Source organism: Coturnix japonica, chromosome 1, assembly GCF_001577835.2.
Source record: "Coturnix japonica isolate 7356 chromosome 1, Coturnix japonica 2.1, whole genome shotgun sequence".
In the NCBI taxonomy this organism is placed as follows: domain Eukaryota; kingdom Metazoa; phylum Chordata; class Aves; order Galliformes; family Phasianidae; genus Coturnix; species Coturnix japonica.
This window is the reverse complement of record NC_029516.1, coordinates 125,341,790-125,368,338: the sequence shown is the minus strand read 5'-3', so window position 1 is coordinate 125,368,338 and position 26,549 is coordinate 125,341,790. Positions and strand designations below refer to the sequence as shown.

General features: G+C 43.3%; 1 protein-coding gene across 5 annotated transcripts in view; it reads right to left on the bottom strand.

Annotated features, from left to right (window-relative positions):
* NAXD (NAD(P)HX dehydratase) overlaps positions 1–26,196 on the bottom strand; it is a 45,406-nt gene extending 19,210 nt beyond the window's left edge. For 2 of the 5 annotated variants that reach the window (XR_001552567.1, XM_015851431.1), the window contains exons 1-7: positions 26,078–26,153; positions 24,580–25,379; positions 23,180–23,551; positions 19,611–19,761; positions 18,298–18,343; positions 16,522–16,610; positions 6,023–6,131 (exon numbers count right to left, since the gene is read on the bottom strand). Coding sequence is in view for 4 of the 5 variants with exons in the window: in XM_015851431.1 (XP_015706917.1) it covers positions 6,023–6,131; positions 16,522–16,610; positions 18,298–18,343; positions 19,611–19,761; positions 23,180–23,551; positions 24,580–25,129 (1,317 nt within the window). In the remaining variant the exon portion in view is untranslated. The other 3 variants (XM_015851433.1, XM_015851435.2, XM_015851434.1) reach the window with 3 other exon arrangements.
* Positions 26,197–26,549: the final 353 nt, after the last annotated feature.

Below are 26,549 nucleotides of genomic sequence, written 5' to 3'. Positions count from 1 at the left end.
GCCTTAAAATGAAACAAATAAACTTGAGTTGAACTCCATAAGTTATCAGCACCCGTTTCTTTTTAGTTTCTAGCTGAATACTGCTCAGAAAGAGTTGAGAAGGCATTCAACACCAACGTTTTCCTTACAAACACTTTAAGTTTCAAAATCTAGTTAAGCAACAATATAAGCCTGCACATGGAAAGCAAATAAACATCCCACTTAACTGTGAATGACTTTCATCAAGACCCATTACATATATTAGAGAACAAATTCTGCTTGCAAGCTGCGTAAACCTGTATTTAAGGTCCTGTTAGCATATTTTCAAACACTGTTCTTCTAATCAAGACATCTGTGAGGAAGCTGCTGAATACTAATAGTTCTGAGCATAAGCAGCAATACTGCTTAGCCTAACCAACAGCATTTATCTGCTCAGGGCTGGTGCTCCCAAACTGTTCCTGCACCAGTACAACTCCTATCATATCTCTGCACCTGTTTCCTCCTAAGCGAAGATCTCCTCAGCCTAAATTCTGAAGACGTGGGGCCTGAAGATGGGAAATGAATCCCACCAACAAAACACAAAGGCAGAAAGGCTGACACTTCATTTGAGGTGGGACCGGGAATAACCTTAAAAGAGAAAACTTCAAATGGACTCTATGGAGGTGATCCACAATGGCCCAAACTTCTGGTTACTGCCAGCAAAAGGTATTTAATGCCAAGAAAATTCCATACAACCTTAACTAGAGATTCAAGAGAAAATGAGTTTTCTGAAGTGTATATCCCAGCAGATAGAGATCTTTAGTAGAAAATGCTCTTTGAACAACTGGTGTGGGAGCATCAGGAGGGTAGCACTGGGGAAGGTGAGAACGCTGTTGTTATCTACCAACACCAGCAGGCAGAAATGGCAGCCAGGATGGGCCTCAGTCAGAAGAACCCTACCTGGTTTTCCACAGATTTTATAGGAGCTAAAACAAAGCTTGGGAATTGAGTAAGAGGAATGAGTGTGCAGTTTGAGAACCCAGCCGATATTAACACGTAACGTGAGTTACACAGAGCCATTTTGCTATCAATCATTACCTCTCATACAGAATGAATGTAAGCCTGCTCTGCTGAGAACAGCAATTTAGCTTTGCTGCTGCAAGATGAAACACAGAAAGGCCGAGTCCAGGATTCAGTGCTACTGGTTCAGGGAAAGAAGCAACGAGCCCAAAGGCAACAGAGAAGGATTTCAACATCAGACATGCTTCAATTAGGATAAGACTCTTCACAAGGATGAATGGATGAATGCTTTTCTCTACCTGTACCAATAGTAACTGCTATCCAACAGCAATTCTCTATCACTCCACTTGAGCACAGAGCCAGTAACGTACCCAGTAAGAGATTCACCAAACTCTGAAGCAGAAAATTTGTCAGGAATATCATACTCATGACAGGATGAGAAAGGGGAACATATGAAAAGAGGCTGGAAAGTGATACAGAACATAGCTAAGCCCATAAACGTGTAACTGCCGGGCAGCAGGCAGAATGCACAACATCCAAAACCACGAGGGATCACTGTTTGCTCTTCCCAAGGACTACACAAGGAAGACAATACTCCTTTCCGAAGTCCTTCTTAGGAGCTGCATTCATTATCCTGCAGGATAGGAACTTGGTCCTCTCACCTGAAGAGTTGCTATTCAGATGGGAACTGCCCTGGTTCAAGACTCATGCTTCAAGACAAATTAGATCACCATAAGACCAGAAGTGCAAACATCTCTGAAATGGCTGAATGAAAGTCCTTGCGGTGGGGACATATAACAGGGGTGCAATACTTCCATGTGAAATAAAAGCATTGGAAACAGGCTGACCAGGGAGGTGGTGGAGTCTCCTTCTCTGGAGATATTCAAGGCCTGCCTGGATGCCTACCTGTGTGATGTGGTGTAGGGAGCCTGCTTTGGCAGGGGGGTTGGACTCGATGATCTCTAGAGGTCCCTTCCAACCCCTACAATTCTGTGATTCTGTGAAAAGGAAAATAGCCAATAAATCTGGAAACACGCTGCCTTTAAGCAATTACAGACAACAGTATGAGTGACCTTGGCCTTGCTTGCATGACAGCATGCTCTGTCTCAACAGAGTCTAAACCAGCACCAGCTGCATACCAAGTGCAGTGAACACAAGGAAGCAGCGGTACTTTTGGCTCCAGCCAATATCAGAGACGGTGAGGGGGAAAAAGAGATAACCTGATGTTACCTACAAGGAAGCTGGTTGTGGAAGACAAGCTCCATGAAGAATGTGGCAATGGCACTCTGGAAGACCAAAGCAGAATAGGGAACAAAGACAATTCAATCTGTATGCTCCAGAGCTGAGAAGTGGAGGAGAAATGATCCTTTGTTCCTTTCTCTTTCAGGGGAATAGTTTGGACTGCTTATTTGCTCCAGGAGTCAGAGGCCAAGTCTAGAGCTTCTATATCTGCATGGAATCCATCTTGACAAGTATTAGGACCCAACAAAAAACTTCTTTAGTACATTTTTTGTGAAACTGCAGACCCTGATTATGCAAACCCATACCTATGAAACATCAAATCTCATCCAGGCAGCTGAGGAGTAGTATGTAAAGGTTTTGGCACAGGCTCACACAAGAGAGGGGGATATAACTTATTGAGTAACTTCTTGTAGCAGGTCTTGTAAATGGAACTACAGCCAAAATCAACCATAGGAACCTAAGAGCACTTCTTCAAAGAGCATCATTACACTCAAGACAAGCATAAAAGGAAACTGATCATTAAATTCTTCTTTTCCACCAAGCATAAAAGGAAACTGATCATTAAATGCTTCTTTTCCACCAGCCTGTTGAAAGGACCTGAAATGCCATGAGATTGAAGACATTTATACAGTAGCCTTTCTGTGCCTGAAGGGAGGCTATGAGAAAGAAGGGGACAGACTTGTTAGTATAGTCTCTTGTGATAAGATGAAACAGTTTCACACTAAAACAGGGGAAACTCAGACTGGATATAAGGAAGGAATTTTTTACAATAAATGTAGTGAAGCATTGGAACAGGTTGCCCAGAGATATGGTGAATGCACTCCCCCCAGAGACCTGCAAGGTCAGGCTGGATCAGGTCGTGAGCAGTGTGATCGAGCTGTAGGTGTCTCTGTTCACTGCAGGGGATTTGGACTAAAAGACCTTTAAAGGTCCCTTTCATCTCAAACAATTCCATGATTCTGTAAGTGAGAAGGAAGTAGGTGTATCGTAAAGACACTTGTGTCCAAGTCTGGGGCCCCTGGAAAAAGAAAGATGCATAACTGTTGGAGCAGGTCCAGAGAAGGGCCACTAAGGTGATCAAAGGGCTCTCTTACAATGAAAGGTTATGGCAGTTGGGTTTGTTTAGCTTGGAGAAGAGAATGCTCTAGTGAGACCTCACTGCAGCCTGCCAGTACTTGGAGGGAGCTTATGAGCAGGAAGGGGAGCAACATTTTATACAGTCTAATAGCAACAAAACAAGGGGGAATGGCTTTAAACTAAAAGAGGGGAAAAATAGGTTAGATATTAGGTGGAAAAATCTTTACTCAGAGGGTGGTGAGGTGCTGGCACAGCTGCCCAGAGAAGCTGTGATGCCCCATCCCTGGAGGCACTCAAGGACAAGCTGGATGGAGCCCTGGGCAGGTGGGAGGCAGCTCTGTCCACAGCGGGGAGGCTGAGTTTGTCAAGGGCTCCCCCTCTACCCCGTTCAGTAGTAGTATGAGAAACTGCAGGATATTGTATTGATATCTTGATTTCTCAAAGCTCATAAGAGAGAAAAAAAAGCAAACACATGTCTGTTTGGACAAATAAATTTGCTGGCAGTGTGCCTCTGTACAGTTCTGACAAGACCCAGATATAAATAGCATCAGAGGTGATGGACCACTAAGCCTCATCACTTCAATGAGGAAAGAGAAACAGAGGAAACCTCTTACTGTCACTGCCACCCTGATGCAAAACCCTGAAACAAAAGCAGACACTAATCTACATCTCAGCAATGCATTCAAATGACAGCATGCTGAAGTTAGCTTAAAGGGAAAAGAGAGAATTACACACTCAGCCAGAGCCTTAGAAAAGTTTAATATAGCAGTGCTATCATCACTTGCTTGGCTTTTGGAAGGTGAAAAGTAATACAAAGCTTGAAATCCACTGCTGAAACAAGAGGGAGACAGCTCAGCACAGAGAAACACCAGCCTTTCTTAAGCACGCAACCAGCGTTCACTTGCCCTTGGTTATATGCACTTATTTTGGTTGAACAAAGAATTTAGGGGGTAATGTTTGTAGGATTCGAACAAGCTAAAAACCCAGATGTAACTGGATAACTAACAAACGTTTCCATAATTATAGCAAAGACAAAGAACTGGAGCTTTAATGTGGCTTGAATTCAACAAGGTCAGATCTACAGCTCACGTAAACATGAAGGAACTTCCAAATGGCTGGTCTTCATTGGTTGTATTTGTTTCATTAACTGCAGGTAAACTCAACAAGGATACTCAAAGTTGAAGTAAAAGCATGATTACAACTTACTAAGAAAGTAAAAGCTGTTTTTAGCAATAGAGAAGACCATCTTTAAGAAAGAAAAGGAATCCTCCAGATACTTGTGTAATGCAGATAAGAACATGACAGATATCTCTAAAAGCTGGATGGAATTTCTATACTGAAGAAGCTTAAGTATTTTAGAGACTCTAAACAAAGTGTTATTTTCTTTTGTTTAAAGTCACTTTTCTCTAGAAACAAAAGTGAAAATAAAAACTGAAAAAGCATTGCTCAAATTTTTTTTGCTGCAGAAGGAATTCCTAATAAAGTTCTAAAAATCTCTGATGAAAGTTTTCATTTGGGATCAAATTTGCTTTATTATCAGCTGTATTCAATTAAACGATTGCCACTCTGAATCCATCTTTTTTATTAGTTTTGTACCTGTGTGTCATAAAAGAATCACTTTTTGAAAGGAGAAGATTCAGAGGAATGAAGAACTCTGAAAGGCAACTTTCTCTAACAAAAGTTTAGGAAAAATGACCTCTACTACTATCAAGGTACATTCTACATGTCTTGGATAGGGTGGTTTTTAATTTCTTGCTTCTTCCACTTTGTAAATCCACTGTTTAACTTCCAACATTCCTGTAAATTCCATTAATTCCACTTGTTAGTACCACTGATTGATTCAGTGTAACTTCTCAGACTTTGTAAGATTAATATGAACCTAATTTTGTTTCAGTGGAAACATACACTCTGAGCACGCCAAGATGCGTTGGGAGTAACACGGGATATCTGGAAGGCTGTGTGGGTGCCTGCAGCTTAACATACAGAGCTATCTAAGCTCCTGTTTTCAGTTAAACACTAAGACATGAGAGAAAATAGGATTATTTCTTTATCCAGGGTAGAATTTTGCAACATTTTATGATTAAGACTACTATTTCTTATTGCAAGGGGACACAATCTCTGTTCTTTGGTACCCCTCCTGGCACATGCTGCCAAATACAGCTCCTAAAACTAGGAACTCAAATTCATATTGAGGTTCTTACAGTAGCAGGTGCTCAGCACCTAAGAAAACACAGAGCCCTTAGTCTGGAGATGCCAATATCTATTTCTAATTAGCAACTTTAACAACGAAAACAAAAGCAAATCAAAACAACTACATGGATCTCTAAACTTAAAACATCCCTCTGAATTTTAATAATGGAGACCATAATTAACAGCTGCAATTTTCTGTCAGCAATACCCACTTCAACTCTTCCCTTTAAATTATAATTGCTATAATAAATACTAACCATTCATTAACAAACAAACAAAAACCAACAGCACAAAAATAAAAATCAAGCAAAAAGAACCAATTTTATGTAGATTTCTTCAGAAAGTGGGTGAGAATGAACTGTGGAAAATATTGCAGAGATTCCTTTCAATTATGGAAATATACTGCAACAGTTTTATTTAATCTGTGAGTTAGTATCCTTAATCAGAAACATCGGCGTAATCATGCAAAAGATATGAAATTGGTTAATAAAATTCAACACTAAGACAGTGAATAAAACCTCAGAAAACATATTACCTTAGCGTTCTCAAGTAGTGCTTCGTCTCTGCCTAAGCCAGGTCCTATGACAACTGAGTGCAGTCTTGGTAACCACTTATCCACCTCATGGACAGCATTGGGACTATCACTAAACAGAATTGGGGGGGGAAAAAAAGGCATGTTAAAAAAAAAAAAGCTCCATCTTAGCATTCTCAGAATCCACATTTCAGGTGCGAGATAGAAAGAGAGGTCTCTTGTCTTGAGCATCAAGCAAATATATCCTCCAATTACCAAACACTGCTCGGGATATATGGAATGATCGTCCAAATAGCTAAAATGAAACATTAGTTCCTTCTCAGTTCATTCCCTAAGGGATACCACATAAAAATGAGGAGATAATTACAAGTGTCCCCTATAGCCATTAGAAAATAATAAGGCAGGAAACCAACATTTCCTACAGTCTGTCACAGTGTCATGCTTCCTACTTAATGCTTCTTCAAGGAGATTACACCTTGGACAGAAGATTCACCACATCTGCAGATATATTTTGTAAGTTGCTGGAAGTTATGCAACTATTGATTATTCTGCATGGCAAACCGATGAAGCCACTTACAAGCTCTTTTTGTCAGCTTCTTTAGGAGCATTTGTTCCAACTGAATGACAGCCAAACCATCCCCTTCCCCCAGAAGAAACAAGCTACTCACTGATGGCTGATACTTAAGGGTTCTGCAGCATTTTGGTTTTGTCTATGTATGAAATAATGAAGAGAATACTCACTGCCAAAACTAATTGCTACAATAAAGCATTCAGTATTTCACCAGAACTGTTTATTTTGTTCTGATGGGTTCTGTTGTGTAAATAGATCAAAACATTTTAAAAGCACAGCTGGGCAATGCCAGTTAACTCTTATCGGCAAAGTTTAGCCTCCACCTCTGGCTATGCAGCCAATAAGAGATGAACATTTTAACTGAAGCACGAGGGGCAAAAGCTCAGTGAAAGCTAAGCAAGGAGGTACTCCATGATAGCATGACTCCAACCGTGTTGAGCTCGCAATACTCCGACAAAGCTCGATTATTAGGGATAAAAGCCCTGGCATGTTTTTTGTATCCGGCAGCTGTACCAATGGGCCATACCACTTGGGAACAAGTGTTTAGCTCCGCTCTGGCAGAATCAGCAAATTCCACAGCGATTTCTGCAAGTGCCAGGCAGGAGCCCAGAGCGGCTGCAGCTGAGGGGCAGGCAAAGCAGCCGCTGGAGGCCGTGGGGCCGTGGTGCCTCATGCCTGGCTGTGGCCCAGCAGCCCCTCCACCAACAATAGCCGCCTCAGAAATCCCGGCAGTGCTGGCTCCCCAGAGGCACCCGGTGCTGACACCACAGAACAGCTCTGTCAAAACAACGCTGCTGGCTGGAAGTGATGGCCCACTGCAGGGGCGATGGGGACGGTGAGGCACGTGATGACAGCACGTTGTCCCTGAAGCAGCTTCTCTGCTATGGGAGCTGAAGCTGGATTTCTGATGGAGCCGAGCAGCTCCTCCTTCTCTAAGGGTTGAGGAAACTGCAGTAATACAAGGATTTCCCAATAGCTCATTCCTAGAAACCTCTTTCCTACAGCCACCTATCAACTTATAACCTTGATACGGGCTGGAAATGATGTTTTTCTTTATATGTCAAAGCATTAAAACCAAATTAAACCCAATTCTAATAAAGCATCGCCACTTCTGAATGCAGACACAATTATTCACATATTAAATACAGAAAATGATCGTAGCTGTAGAAAAAGAGAGCTGATCTGTGGCAAAACTCTGCTTCACTGACAAGGATATTTGAAAGGATTGGATTCGAAATACGTTTGGGCAGCAGAAGCCAAACACACTGAACAAATGTTATTTCAAACAAGGCTGAGATTGTACCAAAACTTTCTCTGCACTTTCACAGACCTCTCATGCAAATAATCTCGAGGTAGAAAGTTTGCTAATCTATTTATAATCAAACTTGAAATAAGCTCATTCTGTCTCCAGCCTGGTGGATTACATACACTCTTCAAAACAAAGCCATCTCTTGGGAAATGAACAGCCCAACATTAAGCCACTCCTGCTCACTTTGCCTCTGGTAATAATAAAAACCTACTGTAGAGCTTTTCATCTTCAAAGCATTTTACAAACATTACGTTTCACATAACTCCTTTGCAATTTCACATCAAGAGGCAACCCACGGCATACAAAGGGCCCAAAGATTTAAAATGGCGATAATTACTATTACATTGCAAAATCGGCTATAAAAACATACTGAAAAATAGCTGATGGATTTCTATTCTTTATAAAAGAAAGCAGAACAAAAACTGCCTCTTAGTAGCATCACTCTAACTTCACTTTAAGATCCAGGATATTCACAATAGCTGCAATTATGCAGCTAAGGACACCATGTACACTATCCTGCCTCTATGGCTTTTCTCAAAGCAGAGGGGCTTATCATGCCAGCTTGTAGGAACTGCTTGTTCCTACACACAGACATCAAAGCAGCAACATTTTCAAGCTGATACAGTAAAAACGATCAGCGTTCTTGATCATTTTTCTTCGGGAAGATAATGAGTATCCTCTACATGGTCTATCCTGACCATGGGATTTAGCACAAAGAAAAACTCTTTTTGCTCTTAACAGCTACAGTCTACATACAAAATTCAAACACGCCCCAGTTGGTTTTCTGATACAGAAGTCAACTGGCCTCTGTACTGCAAGGCTTCAGAGCAGTGTGAACACCCAAGCTGCCCTTGTCCTTGGACTGTAGTAATTCCTCAGCAGTGAAAGAAGTTGTTTAGGAGAGGATGCTTGGCATGGGGCACAATCTTGCCCAACATTGTTCAGATAATCTGACAGTACAAATAACAACTTTTAGGTCTCTGGGAATACATATGCCTTGGCTCTGTTGAGTTTACTACTACAGACAAAGCCAACATGTACTTTTCAACGACAACAAAATAAAGGCACCAAAATATTTCAGAGATAGCAGCACAGAACACAAGTCAGGTCCTCAGCTGTTCTCTGCGTACTGTGCTCACACAAATAACTGTTTGCTTCCTTTTTCCCTTCATGCCAATTTCTCCACCTGATTACTAACCTGATTTCAAACTGCTCTATTTAATTATTGCCTCTACTGTCAAAAATGTGCACACACGACTTAAATTAGCACTGTATTTTTTTAAAGTATCTAAAAAGTGTAAGGTATGAAGGTGATGTCCTCTTGATCAAAAGAGATGTGATCTTCAAGCTTGGATAGACCAAGATCCAGAAAAAAAGAATCAGAGTTGTCTTCAGAACCACAGAGCCGTAAGATAAAGCAACCCAGCTTTGTTACAAAACAGGAATCACAAACACAATACCTCTACTTTGAAAAATAAAGCTAATACGAATATAAAATGGAGTCAGAAGATATTTTGCAAAGCCACAAGAAAATAGTATTTGCATTTCTGAAGGGTGTAAAACACTTGGAAAAAGAGATGTTACCTTCCCAGATCAAGGCTCTGACTGAGTAGAAGTTAGGGATTTCTTTAATCACAGAATGGTAGAAGTGGGAAGAGACTTCACAGGAAGTCATTTAGTCCACCCCACTGCTCCAGAAGGACCAACCAGAACAGGATGCCCATGTCCATAACCAGGGACTTTCCAGAGATTGCTAAGGATCCCACCTTAGGAGACTCCACAAACTCTCTGAGCAACCTATTCCAGTCACTCACACAGCACAGAAGACTTTCCTAGTGTTCACACAGAACCACTTGTGTTCCAGTTTGTGCCCACCACCTCCTGTTCTGTTTATTTTCCAATTTTTTCTTGCCCTTTATTTTCTAAAGTAAATTAAGCTTCCTTTTTGGAAGGAGATGGGGTTGGAGAGTGGGAAACAATCTGGCTTTCCCAGGATTTAAAAATATACTCTCACACCATGGATATACACAATGGGAATAATTTGTGAAGCTGAATGCAAGCAATAACACTTGTAAACAAGAAAAGCAAACTACAGTACCATTGTGCAGATGTGTGCAATAAAGATTATGGTGAGAGACCACAGTTATGGCAATGACTACGTCTATAAGAATTACTTAAATCTGCAGTTAACCACTGTTAAGTGAAATATGATCAGGCACCATTTTACAGGAAATCTAGATGATGACAGCTCAGTGTTGCTCAACCAAGAAACTAACCAACACCTCCCAAAACCCATTAAGCTTCCTCAAAGTTTTAGCTTGCATGGAGAGCAACTAATAGAGCTTTGCCTGCATACAGAGAAGAACAACCATTGAACAAACAAGTAAGTAACAACTGTAACACAATAAAATTACTACTTTTCAGGAAAATAAAAAGATCTTGCTTAAGCCATCCAACTCCTGAGAAATCTACTAGGTAAGAAAGAGACTAAAGTTAATGTCAAGTCCTGTCCTCTTTGATACTTTTACTGATGACATGGACGAGGGAAACAAGCGCACTCTCAGTAAGTCTGCAGATGATACCATGTTGGCTGAAAGCATTGACCTTCCTGAGGACAGGATGGCCCTACAGGGTGATATGAACAGGCTGCATCAATGGGCTGAGGCCAATGGGATGAAGTTCAACAAGACCAAGTGCTGGGTCCTGCATTTTGGCCACAACAACCCCAGGCAACACTACAGGCTTGGGGCAGAGCGGTGCGAAGACTGTATGCAAGAAATGGACCTGTGAGGATTGGTTGATGCTTGGCTAAACATGAGCCAGCAGTGTGCCCAGGTAGCCAAGAAGGCTAACAGCATCCTGGCTTGTATCAGAAATAGTGTTGCCAGCAGGAGCAGGGAAGTGATCTTCCCTCTGTAACCCCACTGGTGAGGACACACCTCTGTTCTCCAGCTATCAAAACAAACAAAATTCTGCTGTATGACATATTTTACTCAAAGAGCGGCTTTCACCAAATGATCAAAAGCCATCAAGGCAATAACTTTAAATTATCACAGAAAGCTCTAAACACAGCAGCTTTTCCTATCCAGCAAGAATGACAGTTACTGTCACTGCTTTCTAGAAATGGGAAAAGGAACAATGTGAAAAGCTGCAGCTTTGTCAGATTTTACACAGAAACAAGAAACTGTGAAGCAAATTCATCACAGGTGTAAGTGGGAGCTATTGAAACAGTAGATAACCAGGAATGACTGCACAGACAGGAAACAGCAGGACCACAGCTCTTCACTTTTGTTTCAGGCAGGTGGAACCACCTCGTTAATCACAGATCTGGTTTGGAATTCATAAAAACACCATCAGCAGGATCTCCTCCTAGAGAAGGTCATGGGACACAAGCAAAATTTCTGCAAAGTCATCAACACAGCACCTTACTGCTTACTGGAGAATATGCTCTTAAAAACCTTCTTATGAGTGCACAGGTATAGCGGTTGAGGCTATAGGTGTAGGGAACCTGCTTTGGCAGGTGGGTTGGACTCAATGATCTCTGAAGGTCCCTTCCAACCCCTACAATTCTGTGATTCTGTGAGGCCAACTCCAAATGCGTTAAAATGTATCACTGCAGAAGTCAGTTAGGTAAACTGAGACAAAGACATTTTAAGTCTTGAAGTCTAGAATCTTATCTTCAAAGATGAGAAAAAGTCTCTGACCTGAGGATGAAAGAGTATTGGTTTTGTTTGTCCAAGCACTGCAAGTAATTATATTAACGTGAATCAAACAATAGACCTGCGGACAGTTAGATCCTGTCATGTTATACAGTACATCAAAATACGGGACATGATGTATAGCTCTGGAGTGTAGGTAGTTCTCTCAGAAAGCCAATTATTAACTATTATTAACTATTGTGGTGAACTTTGTGTGAGCTCATTATTGGAAAATGGGCAAATAAGACAGGGACAGAGATTATTCCACATCAACAACACAGTGGCATGAACAGCAATCCAGCAGGTGGAAGGAGCAGTGGTACCCCCCCAATTCATGGCAAAGGACTGCTCTCAATCTGCATATTCCACAGCCTCGCTCCATGTTCCACCTTCAAGGTAGAGAGAGCATGAATGACCTACTGATGTACATATTTGCAAAAAATGCCTTATTTATCTTAGTGATAAAACCCCAAACATAATCCACAGCTGCTACTCAGACACCAAAGACTCTCATAGAGGCATGCGATCTTCCATTTCACCAGGCACTGGGTAGGTATACTACCAGTGCACTATAGGCAACAGACCTAACCACAGCCTCCTTATGAACCTCAACGCACTACACAAATAGGGTCTCTTCTCTTTGACCTGCTCTCACTCAGAGCATCTCATATCCCATGAGAAAAAGCCCCAAAGGAGAAGAAGCTATCACTTAAATCTGCTTTTGGAGATTTCTCACACAGACATGGCAACAGCACTCAAGGGCAACCCCTCCAGCCTTGTAAAGACACCACAATTATTTTACAGTCTTCTTTTAGATGTATCCTAATCTTCAGAGCATTTACAGTACATTCTGATCTAGATCACATTACCAATGTGTTAAAGCAATCACCCTCAAAGGTAAAATAACAACCAAATGTCCCGACTCAACTGTTTTCCCATTTTAGAGTTCACAGAAGAAGTCCTGACCTATTAATGCTTCCTGTAACTGCCTTTGAAAGTAGAACCTATCAAAATCTCTCCCAAATGGCACGACTGCAACCAAACCAAATCTGTGATTTTATAGGCCACAGAATGAAGCTCTGTGAATTGACCTCATTGCAGCCTTTCAATACCTGAAGGGAACTTACACCCAGGAGGGGAGTAAACTCTTCGAAAGGGCTGACGATAGCAGGACACGGGGAAATGGTTTTAAGTTAAAAGAGGGAAGATTTAGGTTGGATGTTAGGGGGAAGTTCTTCACTAGGAGAGAGGTTAGGCCCTGGAACAGGCTGCCCAGGGAGGTTGTGGATGCCCCGTCCTTGGAGGTGTTCAAGACCAGGTTGGACGGGGCCCTGGGCAACCTGATCTAGTAAATGTGTATGTTTGGTGGCCCTGCCAGGCAGGAGGGTTGGAACTACGTGATCCTTGAGGTCCCTTCCAACCCGGGTAATTCTGTGATTCTGTGATTCTGTGTGAAGCTGAGTTGACAGGGTAACCACCCTCAGAATGAAACAGCACTGCCCCTAGAAAAACAAACTTTCTTTTTTTCTTTATTAATATTGGCTGATGAAGTGACAAGTTTCTATTGTTTTGATATCGCTCTTCAGTTTACAGTTGAATCCTAATGTACAGATTATAGTTGAACCAATACCTAGAAGGCTAAAGTACTTCAAATCAGCTGTGGACACACAGAACAAGTCTCAGTTAAAACATGTTTTGGTAACTGTCAGCTACAAAAAGGAATGAGACCCTAAAAGCTTCCAATAAATAAAGAGAATACCCAGGATGCCTTTCTTCATTCAAACTCAAGGAAGATTAAACACCAAAGAAATCTAATGCTGATGTCAAACCACAGCAGTATAGTAAGCATTCAGAAGGATGATTATATTCCAGGACCTAATTGGAATATAATGGGTCTACATGTGTATGCTTCTCTTTATGTCTCAAAAAGCAGCAAGACCAGCCTCGCTCACCACAGTGACACCACAAATCTTTTGCTACATCTCTATCTGTAAGATTTCACCTGGGATGAGAACCCTTGCAACAATGGGGAAACAAGAGACACAGCATGAGGTGAGCACATCTTATTTCTTCTATTCACTTGGCAGCGTAAAGCAAAGAAGCAGCAACTTTTCTTCCCAAGAACACTGGACAGAGAACACAGGTCTGTAAACAAGTTTTTTCCATGGGGCTGCATGACATGATTAGAAACAGCTTAAGTATACTCCTCCGAGTCAGCACACATGCAAACTGACCTTTATCTCACCCTAAGTAATTCAGAAAGAAAAACAACAAACACTACTTTCTCATGTGATTCCTAACCAGGCTGCTGTCTAAATGTGGTTTCAGATAAAGATCACACAATTTATACATGTATATGCTGTAGGTATGTAAAAATCCAGCAACCAAAACATTCAGGAGGTTTCTTTCTGGTAATCAGAGCAACCTGAGCTTTCTCTCTGACTTGCTTCAGTGACAGAATTTCTTTCACTTCTTACTTCTTCCAGCAGATTACTCAAAATAGAATTTATTCTCACACAGTTTAATAGCTATTCTTAACTAACAAAACTAAAAGCTATGAGCCTCCTTCCACAACAGAACGGATTTATTTTGTCTTCTTCTAAAATATAGCCAACTGGGTTCAAATAGCTCATTCAACTATATGATCGCTGGCCTATCAAGAGAGGGTAAGGTAACTCAAGATGGGTATCAAAGACTCTTCGACGTGACCAAAGCCGAAGAATGGACATGCCTGCAGTAAAACCTGGCTTTCACATTTCAGTATTATCATCTTGTCTCTATTTGTGTAAAGTTCACAGTAAGAGTGTGATAACAAAAACAAACTAACTAACTGACAAAAAAAAAGCCCACAGAAAAACGTAGCTCAAAACATGAGTGATGGTAGGAAGAGTGAGGTAGATGTGACTAAAACACAGTGCAGTCCATTCTCCAAAGGACCTTGACTTCTGTAATTTTTAGTTCTCCACAGAGAAGCAAAAAGTCAGACAGCAAAAATATTGGAAAGATGGTTAAACTATTAGTACTACTTTTATTACCACAAAGGCATCGATGATGCCTTTGATAGAATCCCTGACTAAGAAAGAAAAATCACTATAGATAACACTGACAATTCATTGCTCCTAGAAACACAGTGAACAGTATTCAACTCAGGCAGTAGGGACACACAGAGCCAGGTGTTAAAGCTTTATCTTCTCAAATCCCAGGCTGCAATGTGCAGTTCTGGCTCTTTTACCTTCCCACATGAGAACACCGAATGGAAGTCACAAGATAAATCACAAGAGAAACTTGTATTATAGGGTGTCTCTAGCACAAGACGTTACACTTTAAATGAATCCAGGATGATCTGCAGCTGTGGCCACAGGGAATTACCCTGGTAATTCTGCAAGAGGGATGGTTATTTTCATAACTCTCCTACTCAATCCTTCACACATAATGTTCTTGACATTCTTGAAGCAACAGGCATTTGCCAAGGACCTGAAACAGACTGAAACAGCTCTCAAACACTTCTGCTAGTCCTGCCACCAAAGATCAGCTGCAGCAGCAATAATGAGCCAGAAGAGCCTCTACGTTCAGAGGGCAGCAGCAAAAAGATGTTTCTTCTTTAAGGTGATCCCCCTTGAAGTGAGGGCTATACAGAAAGGTAGCGGCAGCCGAGTTGCCGAGGAGATGATAAAATGTCAGACTTCTGGCTGTACAAAATGGCAGTTGAACCCTGGCAAAACGCCAAGCTGTTCAAATAGTGAATTGAGAAGTACACAGGGCCATAATTATGATTAGCATAATAAGAGAGTGGTACAACAGCTACCTAGTTACTCTGAAGGGTCACAGAGAAATGATAACAAAGCGAAGTTTTAGGGAAGGACACAAAAGAAAACAATGTCATAGCCCAGTGGTTTTTAGCCAGTTTCTCCCATGCATGAAGCCTGGCTCAGGAGAAAGTACAAAGACTTGATTAAGCTCTGAATCAAGAGCAGCCAGCAACCCTAGCAGGACTCAAACTGCTTCAGGAAGAGGTTAAAAAGAGATGTTTGAACAAATAAATTCTGAACATTCTGATATTTGCACGTCTTTTTCATTTTTCATGTCGTATAAGCAATGTTTACAGAGCCACAGATTCACACAATTAGCCAGCTGCCTGCGTGGAATTAATCAGAGCTGTAAGAAAAGTACTACTACTTATTACTACATTATCACTGATTTTCAGTCTTAACACAATATGGATATGAAAACTGCCAGATTCATCACAGAATCACAGAATTATCAAGGTTGGAAAAGACCTAGAAGATCATCTAGTCCAACCATTACCAATACTTCCCAGCTAAATCATATTTATCAACACAACATCCAAACGTTTCTTGAACACTCCCATGGTCGGTGACTCCACCACCTCCCTGGGCAGTGCATTCCAATGCCTGACTACCCTTTCTGAGAAGTAATACTTCCTAATGTCCAGACTGAATCTCCCCTGGCGCAGCTTAAAACCATTCCCTCTAGTTCTATCATCAATTACATGAGAGAAGAGGCCAACCCCCAGCTCACTACAACCCCCCTTCAGGAAGTTATAGAGAGCAGTAAGGTCACACCTTGTACATCTACAGGAATACATATGTTACTGTAACCACTGTAACACCCCACTGAAACAATTTCTCCACTTCAAGTTCATTCATCCCTGATGCATTTCAGAACTCAAATTCAGGGAATAAGGATCTTCCTTATAAAGACAGTTGGTTATCAAACTTTTCACCTTCTTGTTAATAAATCTTTTCCTTCTATTCCCAGCAGCAGCTGCATATGTAATAAAGCAAGACACTTATGAAGAAAAGTGAGAGCAAGTGTATGTAATGTAAGCTAATCAAGTGTCAGACTGCAATGTTCAAACCACTACGCCCGAGTCGCTCATTTAAACAAAACAGAAGTGACTTACAGAACTGGATGAACAATCAGCTCGGGACTATATGATTTGATTACTGTTGCTGCATCTTTGGTACAAAACACATGGGATAAATCTGCACCCTAAAAAGAAAAATTGCAAAAATAAGCATCAATAATACAGCAACAACTTCAGAATTCCAAAGCTTAGACAGCAAATAATTCACCTCTTTTCCTGTTTCTCAGTAGTTAAAGGGAACTTTTCTCACTCTTCTATTTTGACTTTATCTTTGCTCACCTGAACAGTGGTTCTCATTTGCAGATTAGTAAAGATTAAAACATCACACACACAGTAAGAAAATAAGGCAAGAGAACTGAGTTGAGCAAGAGACAAGCTGCACTAAGGAAAATAATAAGGTACTATGATTGCAAAACACAGCTATGGCAATCTCTGAGTACTATTCCAGCCCTATCGCTTTCACTCAATGGGCCAAATCCATACCAGATAAAGCCCAGCACAATTTCAACAACTTCCCTTCAGCTAAATGAAGCCAAGGGGTTTAGTCTCAAGCTTCTACTAACAACTCAAAAAATCACAAATACACTTTAAAAACACGTAATACGCAGGAAACCTGATCTGCTACCTGTCTTCCCTGTTGAAATTTCTCAAGGTTAATAGAGCGTCCCCTCTGCTTTACTACTTATACATTTAACATTTCAAGCTACTAAGTAGTTCATAAATATGATCCTATGATTCCTTATGTGAAGCTGCAATGAGCTGAGACCAAGTAACTCAAAGAGGGGACTCCCATAATACACTTCTGTATTTGCACATAGTGAATAGAAGGCTGAGTAGTTTCTAATGTTTATAGAAGATTATTAAATGATATAATTTTAGTTAAAATCCTTGAGAGATTGGTGGGAGGAAATACTGAATAAGCACTGAGTTGGTTCTTATCCAAACAGACCTACAAAAGGAGCACAATGAATGGGAAGTACTGATCACAGAGTTCTGAAAAATATACGTATTATGTAAGCATGTTTGGGGTACATCTGAATAATCACCACAGTATTCGTGCAGTGCGCAGTAAGTTTATCTTTAGCCATTTAATTTGTCACTAAAATAAGGGAGTTCACACTTCTACGGGGAAAAAAGCCTGGAAAATACTTCTGCTAAAGATTATAATGTAAATTAAGGGTGCTATTGAAAAGATACGTTGAATTCAACCAACAATGTTTAGACTTACAGCACCTAAGTATTTTACAAGCCTAAAGCTCTACATTGTCCCATTCCTGGAGGCATCCAAGACCAGGCTGGATGTGGCTCGGGGCAGCCTGGCCTAGTGGTTGGTGATCCTACACACAGCAGAGGGCTTGAAATTAAATGACCACTGTGATCCTTTTCATCCCAGGCCATTCTATGATTTCAAAAGAAAGTTATTTCTTTCAGTGCTTACCAAGAATTCTGACTGAAACACTGAAAACACGACTTCAAACACTAACCTAAAGGTTATGTCAGAAACTGCTTCAGCAAGGTTTTAAATTTGCTATCCAAGCCTCTGATAAAACAGTTTTCTCTACAAAACCTTCAGTTTTCTGCCATATCTCTACCTGTACATTATACAGAGAAAATATTTGCAGGAAACAGTAAGTGACACATCCATACAAAGTACTTTTACAAATCAAAAGCTGAGGATTTTCTTTGTTAGATACAAGACCTTTTAGAACTCCAATTTGAACTACAGCACAGACCAAATGCTTTTATAAAATGGCACTAAGCCAACATAAATGATGAAAAGTTCATTTCAGATTGATATAGAAGAACACATACCACTTTGAGAGCTGTAATTGCAGCAAAATACGGTGCTCCTGTGTATCTAGAATGAAATGAAAAACAATTTAGATTAGGAAACACATTCATGAGGTTAGACAATCTGGAAATCAGTCTGCCTTAAAGAAGACTCAAATTCAAGAGCAAATTAAAAAGCTTTCTCTTACGTTTGCTGTCAAAGACAGATAAAAATCCTGCTACACTGAAGCCAATCTCAAACTTTGCTTTAATTTTAAAGGAGCTACTTTAGTCACCTGATCTCATCACAGAAATATTTATAAAGATCACGATGTAAAAAAGCAAACTCTTTTCAGACAATCAACTTTAAAAGTTTGAAAACCGACAAATAACAGAGAACAATAATTGAGCACTGTTTGCAAGCCAAGTCTGAGATCCATGACCTAGTTCACTCCCATCTGGTTTCAGATGCTTAACCAAATTGCCTAAACCGGGATCCCAGTTGCCCTGAATTCTCTTTATGAAGTCTGAAGAGCAAAGTAGAGGCAGAATCACCCAAAGAGGTGTCTGCTTGGGCCAAGAGCTAAGAACCCAGGCCTAGCAGACCAAGAGGAAAACTAATTCCAGTCTAACCAATACAGCACATTTTGCTCTTTAGGTAATGGCAGACCTCTTTCACAGGAGAAAGATGCCACCTCTATGTTGAAAGCGGAAAATTAACAGCAGGAAGGTACAATAGCTTGTTCGAAGTATTGTGCACGTTACTGAAAGCAGCCAAGAAACAGAACAGAGGTTTTATTTCTAGACCAATATAACTCATTTATATTGTATTTCTTTTTTATTTTTTTTTCTGAAGCACGCTATTTCTATTGCTCAAGAACATGAATCAGGTTATTAATAAAATCTAGTAAACAACATAATTCATCAAAATAATAAGCATACAGTAAGATGATCTCAGCAACCTTCTATTCCTGACTTAAGATATCTAGTTCCCAAGATAGCAAAATACAACAAAGATCAACTGCCTTATTCTAGTCCATTTACTTCTATAACATCATCATGCAATGGGAAAAGACATCAACATTGAATGAAGAGAGTTACCGTGGTCAGAAATTACTCAGAAGGTGGAAACAGGCACAAACTGCACTCTAAGCTTCAGTCACATTCACAACTGAAAGCTTGTGTCATGACACTAGGGCAATATGGCCATTCGTAAGAAAGATTATGATGAGACTAGTAAAGCACTCCAAAAAATACTCAAGTTCTAAATGTAGGGCAAGCTTAAATGGCTTCTACAAGTAGGAATGACAACTGCAACCTCTTGGAAACGACTCTCAAATTTCTGATTAACTTACTCTCGACATCCTCCAACAATGCCTATACGTCCATCTTGACCTTTATGCCTTTTCCCGGTTAGAGGAGGGATAACGTTGCGCACCAGTTGAAAAATATTCTCCATATCCTTTAGAGTGTGATTTCGGTGCAGTGAAAAAGATCTCTCTATAACTGAAAAAAGAAGTGTTACTTTAAAAAATGCTCTTTCTTAAACATCAGCATTTAAGTAGTCAAACAGTAACAAAGTTACTCAAAGATACACAAACTGACATCCTTGTAAAAACCCAAAGATTTACCACCTAAAGACCTTTAAAACACCAAGTAACTAAGGAAAGTGATCATTTTTTATACATACATTTCAAGTCTGATGCAGTGAGTATTCCCACTGTTCACAGTCTTAGGGCTCAAGTACAGAAAGAAACAACCCCCCAGAATAGATAAGTTGCAACACACACACAAGGCTATCTTCTTAGTTTGGTCATAAATCGCTTCTGTAATTCTGCTCTACTGAAATAGGTACAACTTGGTGAGTACTAAATACACCTGGACATGAAATGAGTAGTCAACAGCCAAACCCACATCCCATATTGACACCCTACCTTATTTCCATTTCCCCTCACAGACTTCCACCTCTTAGCAGACTCAGGGCCTATCTCACTGCTTTATTTTGGCAGGTGGATACAGAGCATAACAGGAGTCATTCTGCAAAGCTCTAATTCAATTGCACTAGCCACAAGCATTACAGAAACAACAGTTTTTAGCTAGAATGCGACTACTGATCCCTGATGCAAAATTATGTTTGAAACTATAAATTAAACCAACCATACATGCAGAAGGCCACGTGTTCAACCTGCTGTTTCAAAAGACTATGAAAACATAGAAGAAAAACATATTTCAACAACTATACTGCACAACTAAAGAGTATTAAGCAGTGTACCCAAGGCAGGACAAATGTGAGGATCAGTACTTCAATGGACAATATAGTAGCCATAAACTAAACAAGTCACATTCCTGTGTTTTGACACAACTCCCCATATCTGCACAAAGCCTGGTCAGAAGAGAGCTCTGTGTGATTGGAAGGTGACTCCTACACTTTAGTCACATTTCTTTTCTCACACAACTTCTAAGTAGCTTTCAAGGAAGTGCTAAATACTGACAGAGTAAATAAGTAAAAATAACTTGCACTGTAGTCCTACCTTCTAGCTGCGTAACATAGCCCTAAAAAATGGAGGAGAAAAACCTGTGCCACAAAATGAAAGAAAAACGTACTAAGCAAGAAAAACTGCATCTGCGCACTATCAGCAGAAAGCACCTTTTGCTCCATCCTCCCGAGAATCTAAAGCTACACCAGACATGCTAATCTTCAGTAATAGAATGCTTTAGTGTTCCATAACGATAAATACTCCTGGCTGATCTTTTGCTTCTAAAATCCTTCCATAATACAGGCATTCCACTCCTATTGAGATAAAAATAAATAAATAAAATTAAATCCACCCTGCTTTGGACTATGGCCAAAATAGCACTGCAGCGACCCAGAGTAAAACAAAACACTCATCTCCTCCAGAAATAGGGCAGATTATTTCCTTTGAATCACACTTCATACATTATCTGGCTTTCAACCACATGACAAACATACCTATCTTCCACCTCAGGAGGACTTCACAAAGCCCTCTGTTCGTTTGCTGCTTGTTATTGTAAGTATAAGCAATTACGTAACAAACAGAAAGAAAACAGAACTGCGCAGAAAGGAATTCGCAGCAGAGTCCTGCTTACCTATGTACACACGGGGGTTTAGCTATAAACAACTGACATCCTAATTCCTTAAAAGATATGCTGCCTGAAGCGCTTTGTTTTTAGCACTTCATTGCAAATGCTTTGTTACACCCTCAACATTCAAAAGATTCAAACTCAGGTTTCTCTTAGTACAGTCAGATATATGCAATGGCTTTTTGTATAACGCCGTATAACTGTACACACATGTAAAAGAAACTGAATTGTAGTTTCAAGCCTTTACAGATAATAAAACCCTTCCAACTTCTAGCAAAAAGAAGATTTGTTACGAGCAGTGGTAAATCCCTGCTGGTACTGTCACACCAGTGTAGAACGTCCAATGATTTCCTTAGAGAATTGCTAAAGCACTTCAGGTTTCCTTTCACAGAAGCCATTTATACACAGAATCCATATACTTGCTGTAATTTACCTAGAAAAGCCTCTGGACATTGAGGAATTCTGCAGACCAACTATCCAATCAGAAAACAACTGGTCAGAAAACAACCCGGTCACCAACCCTAAGCCTCCAGCACACCTGAACATCCAATTCCCAACACACCTACAGGGACACACAGAACGGTAAAGGTTCCAAGACCCTCTCAGGAACCAGCATGCACCTCTTAGGATCCAAAGTGTGGGGTTATTATTCAATGCCACGAGTATGGGTGTTGGGTTTTTTTCCTTTTCAAGCCAGAATTTCTCTTTCCAGCAGTGCAAAGCTCAGAATTAAACCCAAAGAGACTCGTTTCCACACAGCAGGCTACGATCACCAATCCCAAGGCTCACTCTGGTTTCAGTACCAGCTAAAAACCAGCCTTCCTCCTGCCTACACAACACACCTCCACATAAAGAGACTACATACATGACACGGAACCACAGCTCTAGAAAGTCTGGTAATAAAAGCTAGGATCTGATCGTCAACTTCTGGCCCACATGTGTCACAGAAGAAAAGGTCTGTGCAAGTAATTCACAGAATCACAGAATGACCCGGGTTGGAAGGGACCTCAAGGATCATGTAGTTCCAACCCCCCTGCCTGGCAGGGTCACCAAACATACACATTTACTAGATCAGGTTGCCCAGGGCCCCGTCCAACCTGGTCTTGAACACCTCAAAGGACGGGGCATCCACAACCTCCCTGGGTAGCCTGTTATTCAAGAGCATTTGCTTTGTCTTTCTCTGTAAAATCAAATTCAGGTCCCCAAAGAATTTATAAACGACCCAGTAGAGAATAAAAAGCAATGCCAGCTTTCCCACGTTGTACCATATCTGCTGCAGTAGCATGTTATTTACTGAAGAGGCAGCAATTTTTATTTAATGGGATTAGTTTTCAAGAAGCTGGATTTTAACATTTGACTTTTCTGGAGCACAGGCAAAATGTCACTCCCTTCCCAACGTGGACAAAACATATGCACACCCTTAACTTCACACACTGAGTCAGTGCTGATATCCTCAGTTACAGCAGAACTTCTGCTATAACACACTTCCCCTTCCCACCTGCCTTTTATATATATATATATATAAAACTTCCTTAACTTCATTTTACGGAGATGTGAATGTTGAAAGAAGTGCCCAGCATTGATCAAGTTTGAAAAGCGTTAATTCAGTCAAGGAAATTTGTTGTAACTAACATATCTACGTTAAATAAGCAGTACAATGGTACGAACGACGTTTTAATTCCGTTTTACATCAGACAGACACCTTCACCACAACATTAAATAATTCCAACTACCTTTTATTTGCAAAAGCTACTTACTAACAGGGCTTTCACACAGAACTTTAAAAAAGACTCGCTTTTATTTATGCTATAGAAGGAAGTACCTATCGGTGGTGAAAGTGCTGCTGTCATAGCATTATAATTAAAGTTATCCCCATATGAACGATGGTTTGCTCTCTGAGGTGGACTCGTTGGTATAGACTGTGCCCTTTGTGATACCGTAGAAGAAATTCCTGACAACATCTGTCCCAACATCTGCAGCATCTGGAGCTCTCGAGCGTGTTCAGCTTCGCGCCGTTTGTCCTCAATTTTGAGCCTCTGCTCTTCGTATCTATAAAATTTCTCTTCTGTATCCACGCTCTGCTGCAAGAATTTCTCCATCATTTTATCCAACGTTAAATTCGCGTGGCGCTTCTTTGATCTTTTGGGCTGACTGAGAGGCGGGGTAACCGTGGGAGCGCTCATTTCTTTAAAGCCTAAAACAAGAGGAGAGAGGGTTTTATTTCTGAAGGACTAACAAGAAAGCAGCAAAAAAATCCTCCTATGAAACGTGGATCAAACACATCACAATGTTGTTACTGTTTCAGTGCAAAGTGCAGTTATCTCAGACATTTTTATTTCAGAACACCTAAGCAAAAATACTCATGGCCTTCTATAAAGTTACAAAGGCAGCACAAGAATCACGCAGACATCTTTTAATTGTTGTAGTACTAAACTTGGACAATAGGAGCCTTTTTGATCTTCTAAAAAGGTTTAAGTGAAGGCTATTAAATAGTACGGGCTCGTTTGTGTATTGCAGGTAATTACATTAATCTAAATTGAGTTTCAGTCTGTTGGCATTCCGGATTTGCATTTCAAAAGCACACGAGTGTAAACAACTCTTTGATGGGGTTTATGTGTAAAAAGAAGGTTGGTTAAACGTCAACCAATTGGCTGATGCCTCAGTGATGTCAACCGCTGAAGACAGGTTCATGTTTGCATTAAAGCCCAGCGTTAATCTAGATTTAAAACAAACAAACAGCGCTGCCCCCCCCCCCCCCCCTTTCTCTATCCCCCTCACACGGAGCTGCGGGGAAAGGACAAGGAGGAAGGGGCAGCCACTGCATGAAGGCTGATGTCTGCGTGCCTGCTGAAGTTGGAGCAGAGCTGATGGAAGAACTCAAGCAATTCGTTACGTAAAAGCTCCCGCCTCGCTTTCTGCCCCATCTGCAACAATAAGCAGATTTTTCAGTACGATCTCCATCATCACCATAACCCATCAAAGGGAACGGGAAAACCCGCGGGTGAGAAGGACACCCGCGTCCTCGCACAGCGCTACCAGCAGCGTCCTCAGATCTGCGCCAGCGTTCCCTCGGTTCCCCTCCGCTGAACACCAATAGAACCTCCCGGCTCTGCCTCCCTCCCCTCCCCTCCCGCGGGGCCGAGGCTGCCGAGGACGCGCAAGGTGCAGGGCCGGGGCCGCACGGGCAGTGCTGAGAGGGGGGGGGGGCCGCCGGCTACTCACCGTCTCCGGGCGGCACCGGGATGGCGAAGGGGGGGCACTCCACCTTGATGGGGCGCTCGGCGTACGAGGAGCACTCCCCGGAGTCCTCGGCGAAGTTGTCGCGGGGGGACTCGAGCCCGGCGTCCTCGTCCGCCTCGGGGTCGTTCTCGCGGCCGTTGTGCAGCACGCCCGGGCTGGGCGGCACTCCGAGGGGCTGCGGACCGTCGGGCAGCGGGGGCGGCGGCTCGGGGGCTCCGTCGGGCCCCCCCCGGCAGCTGAGGATTCGGTCCATCTCGTCGTAGTACTTGCAGATCTTGCGGGCGTGCCCGTTCTTCTTCAGCCCGTCCCGAGCCTGGTAGTACTGCCGCTTAAGGCCCTTGATGCGGATGCGGCACTGCTCCGGGGTGCGCTCGAAGCCCAGCTCGGCCAAGCGGCACGCCACGTCCCGGTACACATGGCTGTTCCGAAAGTTGCCGTCCAGAGCCGACTGCACGTCCGCCTCACCCCAGATCTCCAGCAGCGCCCGCGTCTCCAGGTCCGACCACAAGAAGCCCCGCGTGTTCGTGATCATCCTCGGCCGGCCGGGGTCACTGCAATGGCCGCGCACCGGGAGAGGAGGAGGAGGAGGGAGGGACGGAGAGAGGAGGTGCCGGGGGGGCGGCGGGAGGGAGCGGGGGGGGAGGTTAATACCCGCGCTCCGCGCTCCCAGGGGGCGCCTACGGCAGCCCCGACCGCGGTGCGGCGGGAGGCGGCGGGGAGCCGGGCCCCGGGCCCCGCATCGCAGCGCGGGCCGCCCGCACGGCAAACTTTCCAGCGGGCACCTGCAGAAAGGGAGCGACAAAAAAAAAAACAACGGCCCACCAACCGAGCCCGACACGCACAAAGCCTCCCCCGCAGCTCGCCCTGCCCTGCCGAGAACAACACACAGATACGGGCGCGACTCGCTACCCCCGGGCAGGTCACAGCGCCCCGTTCGGCGCTCAGCCCCGTGCGGCCGCTCCCCCGCCGCGGGCGGCTCCGGGGGCGGCAGGACGGCGGTGCGGGCGGCACGCGGAGGCCCGGCTCATGGCAGCGCCCTCCTCCTTCCCTCCTTCCTCCCCCTCCTCCTCCCCTCCCTCCCGCCGCAGTGGATGCACACACAGACACACACACACACACACACACACACACACAGGCCGCTGCAGCTCGGCGCACGGCGGCCTGACGGACCCCGCGGATCCACACAGCCCCTCGGGGCAGGTGCGAGCCCGAGGCCAGGCGGGGCCGGCTGTGCCCTTTTCGCCCGCTGCCCACAGCACACACCGGCGCAACGCTGCGCTCCCCCCCGAGCTCTCTCAGGCCCCGGCCCCCGCCTCACGGGCAGGTCCCACCCCCTCGTCGCCACAGCTCCGCCAAGGAGATGTCTGTACCTTCGTCACACCGCAGCCAGAGGGCCGCAATTGCGGCCAAGGCCAGCGCGGCCACCGAGCCGATCGCGGCCCGTCCGCACATCCCGCCGCGGGAGGCCTCTATCGCTTACCTGGCCGCAGCGCGAGGCTCCGCGCAGCCCAACGCCGCCCCCAGCTCATCGGAGCGGCTTCCGGCTCCGCGCCGCGGCGGGGCCGGGCCGGGCCGGGCAGGGCAGCGCGGGGCCGGCCTACGCGGGCGCGGCAGCCCGGCTCCGCTCCGCGCCTCCCCGCGGCGCCCCGCGGCCATGCTCCCCCCCCGGCGGCAGCCAATGGCGGCCGCGCTGAGGGACGGAGCTCCCCGCGCCGCCTGCGGCCTGAGCCCGCCGCTTCTTTCAGGGCTGCTTCCACCAGGCCTTCCCAAGGGGAGACGTGCCCGGCGATGCACCCAGCCTGGCGGCCCTCGGGTTGCCTCCACAGCCCTTGTCATTGAATTGAAAAGGTTTAGATATTACCATTTGTATTTATTGCTCCCAGCGTTTAAAAGCGCTTTGCACCCCTCGTCTCATCAGGCTTTTTGGAGTAAACCTTTGATTTATGAGGGTG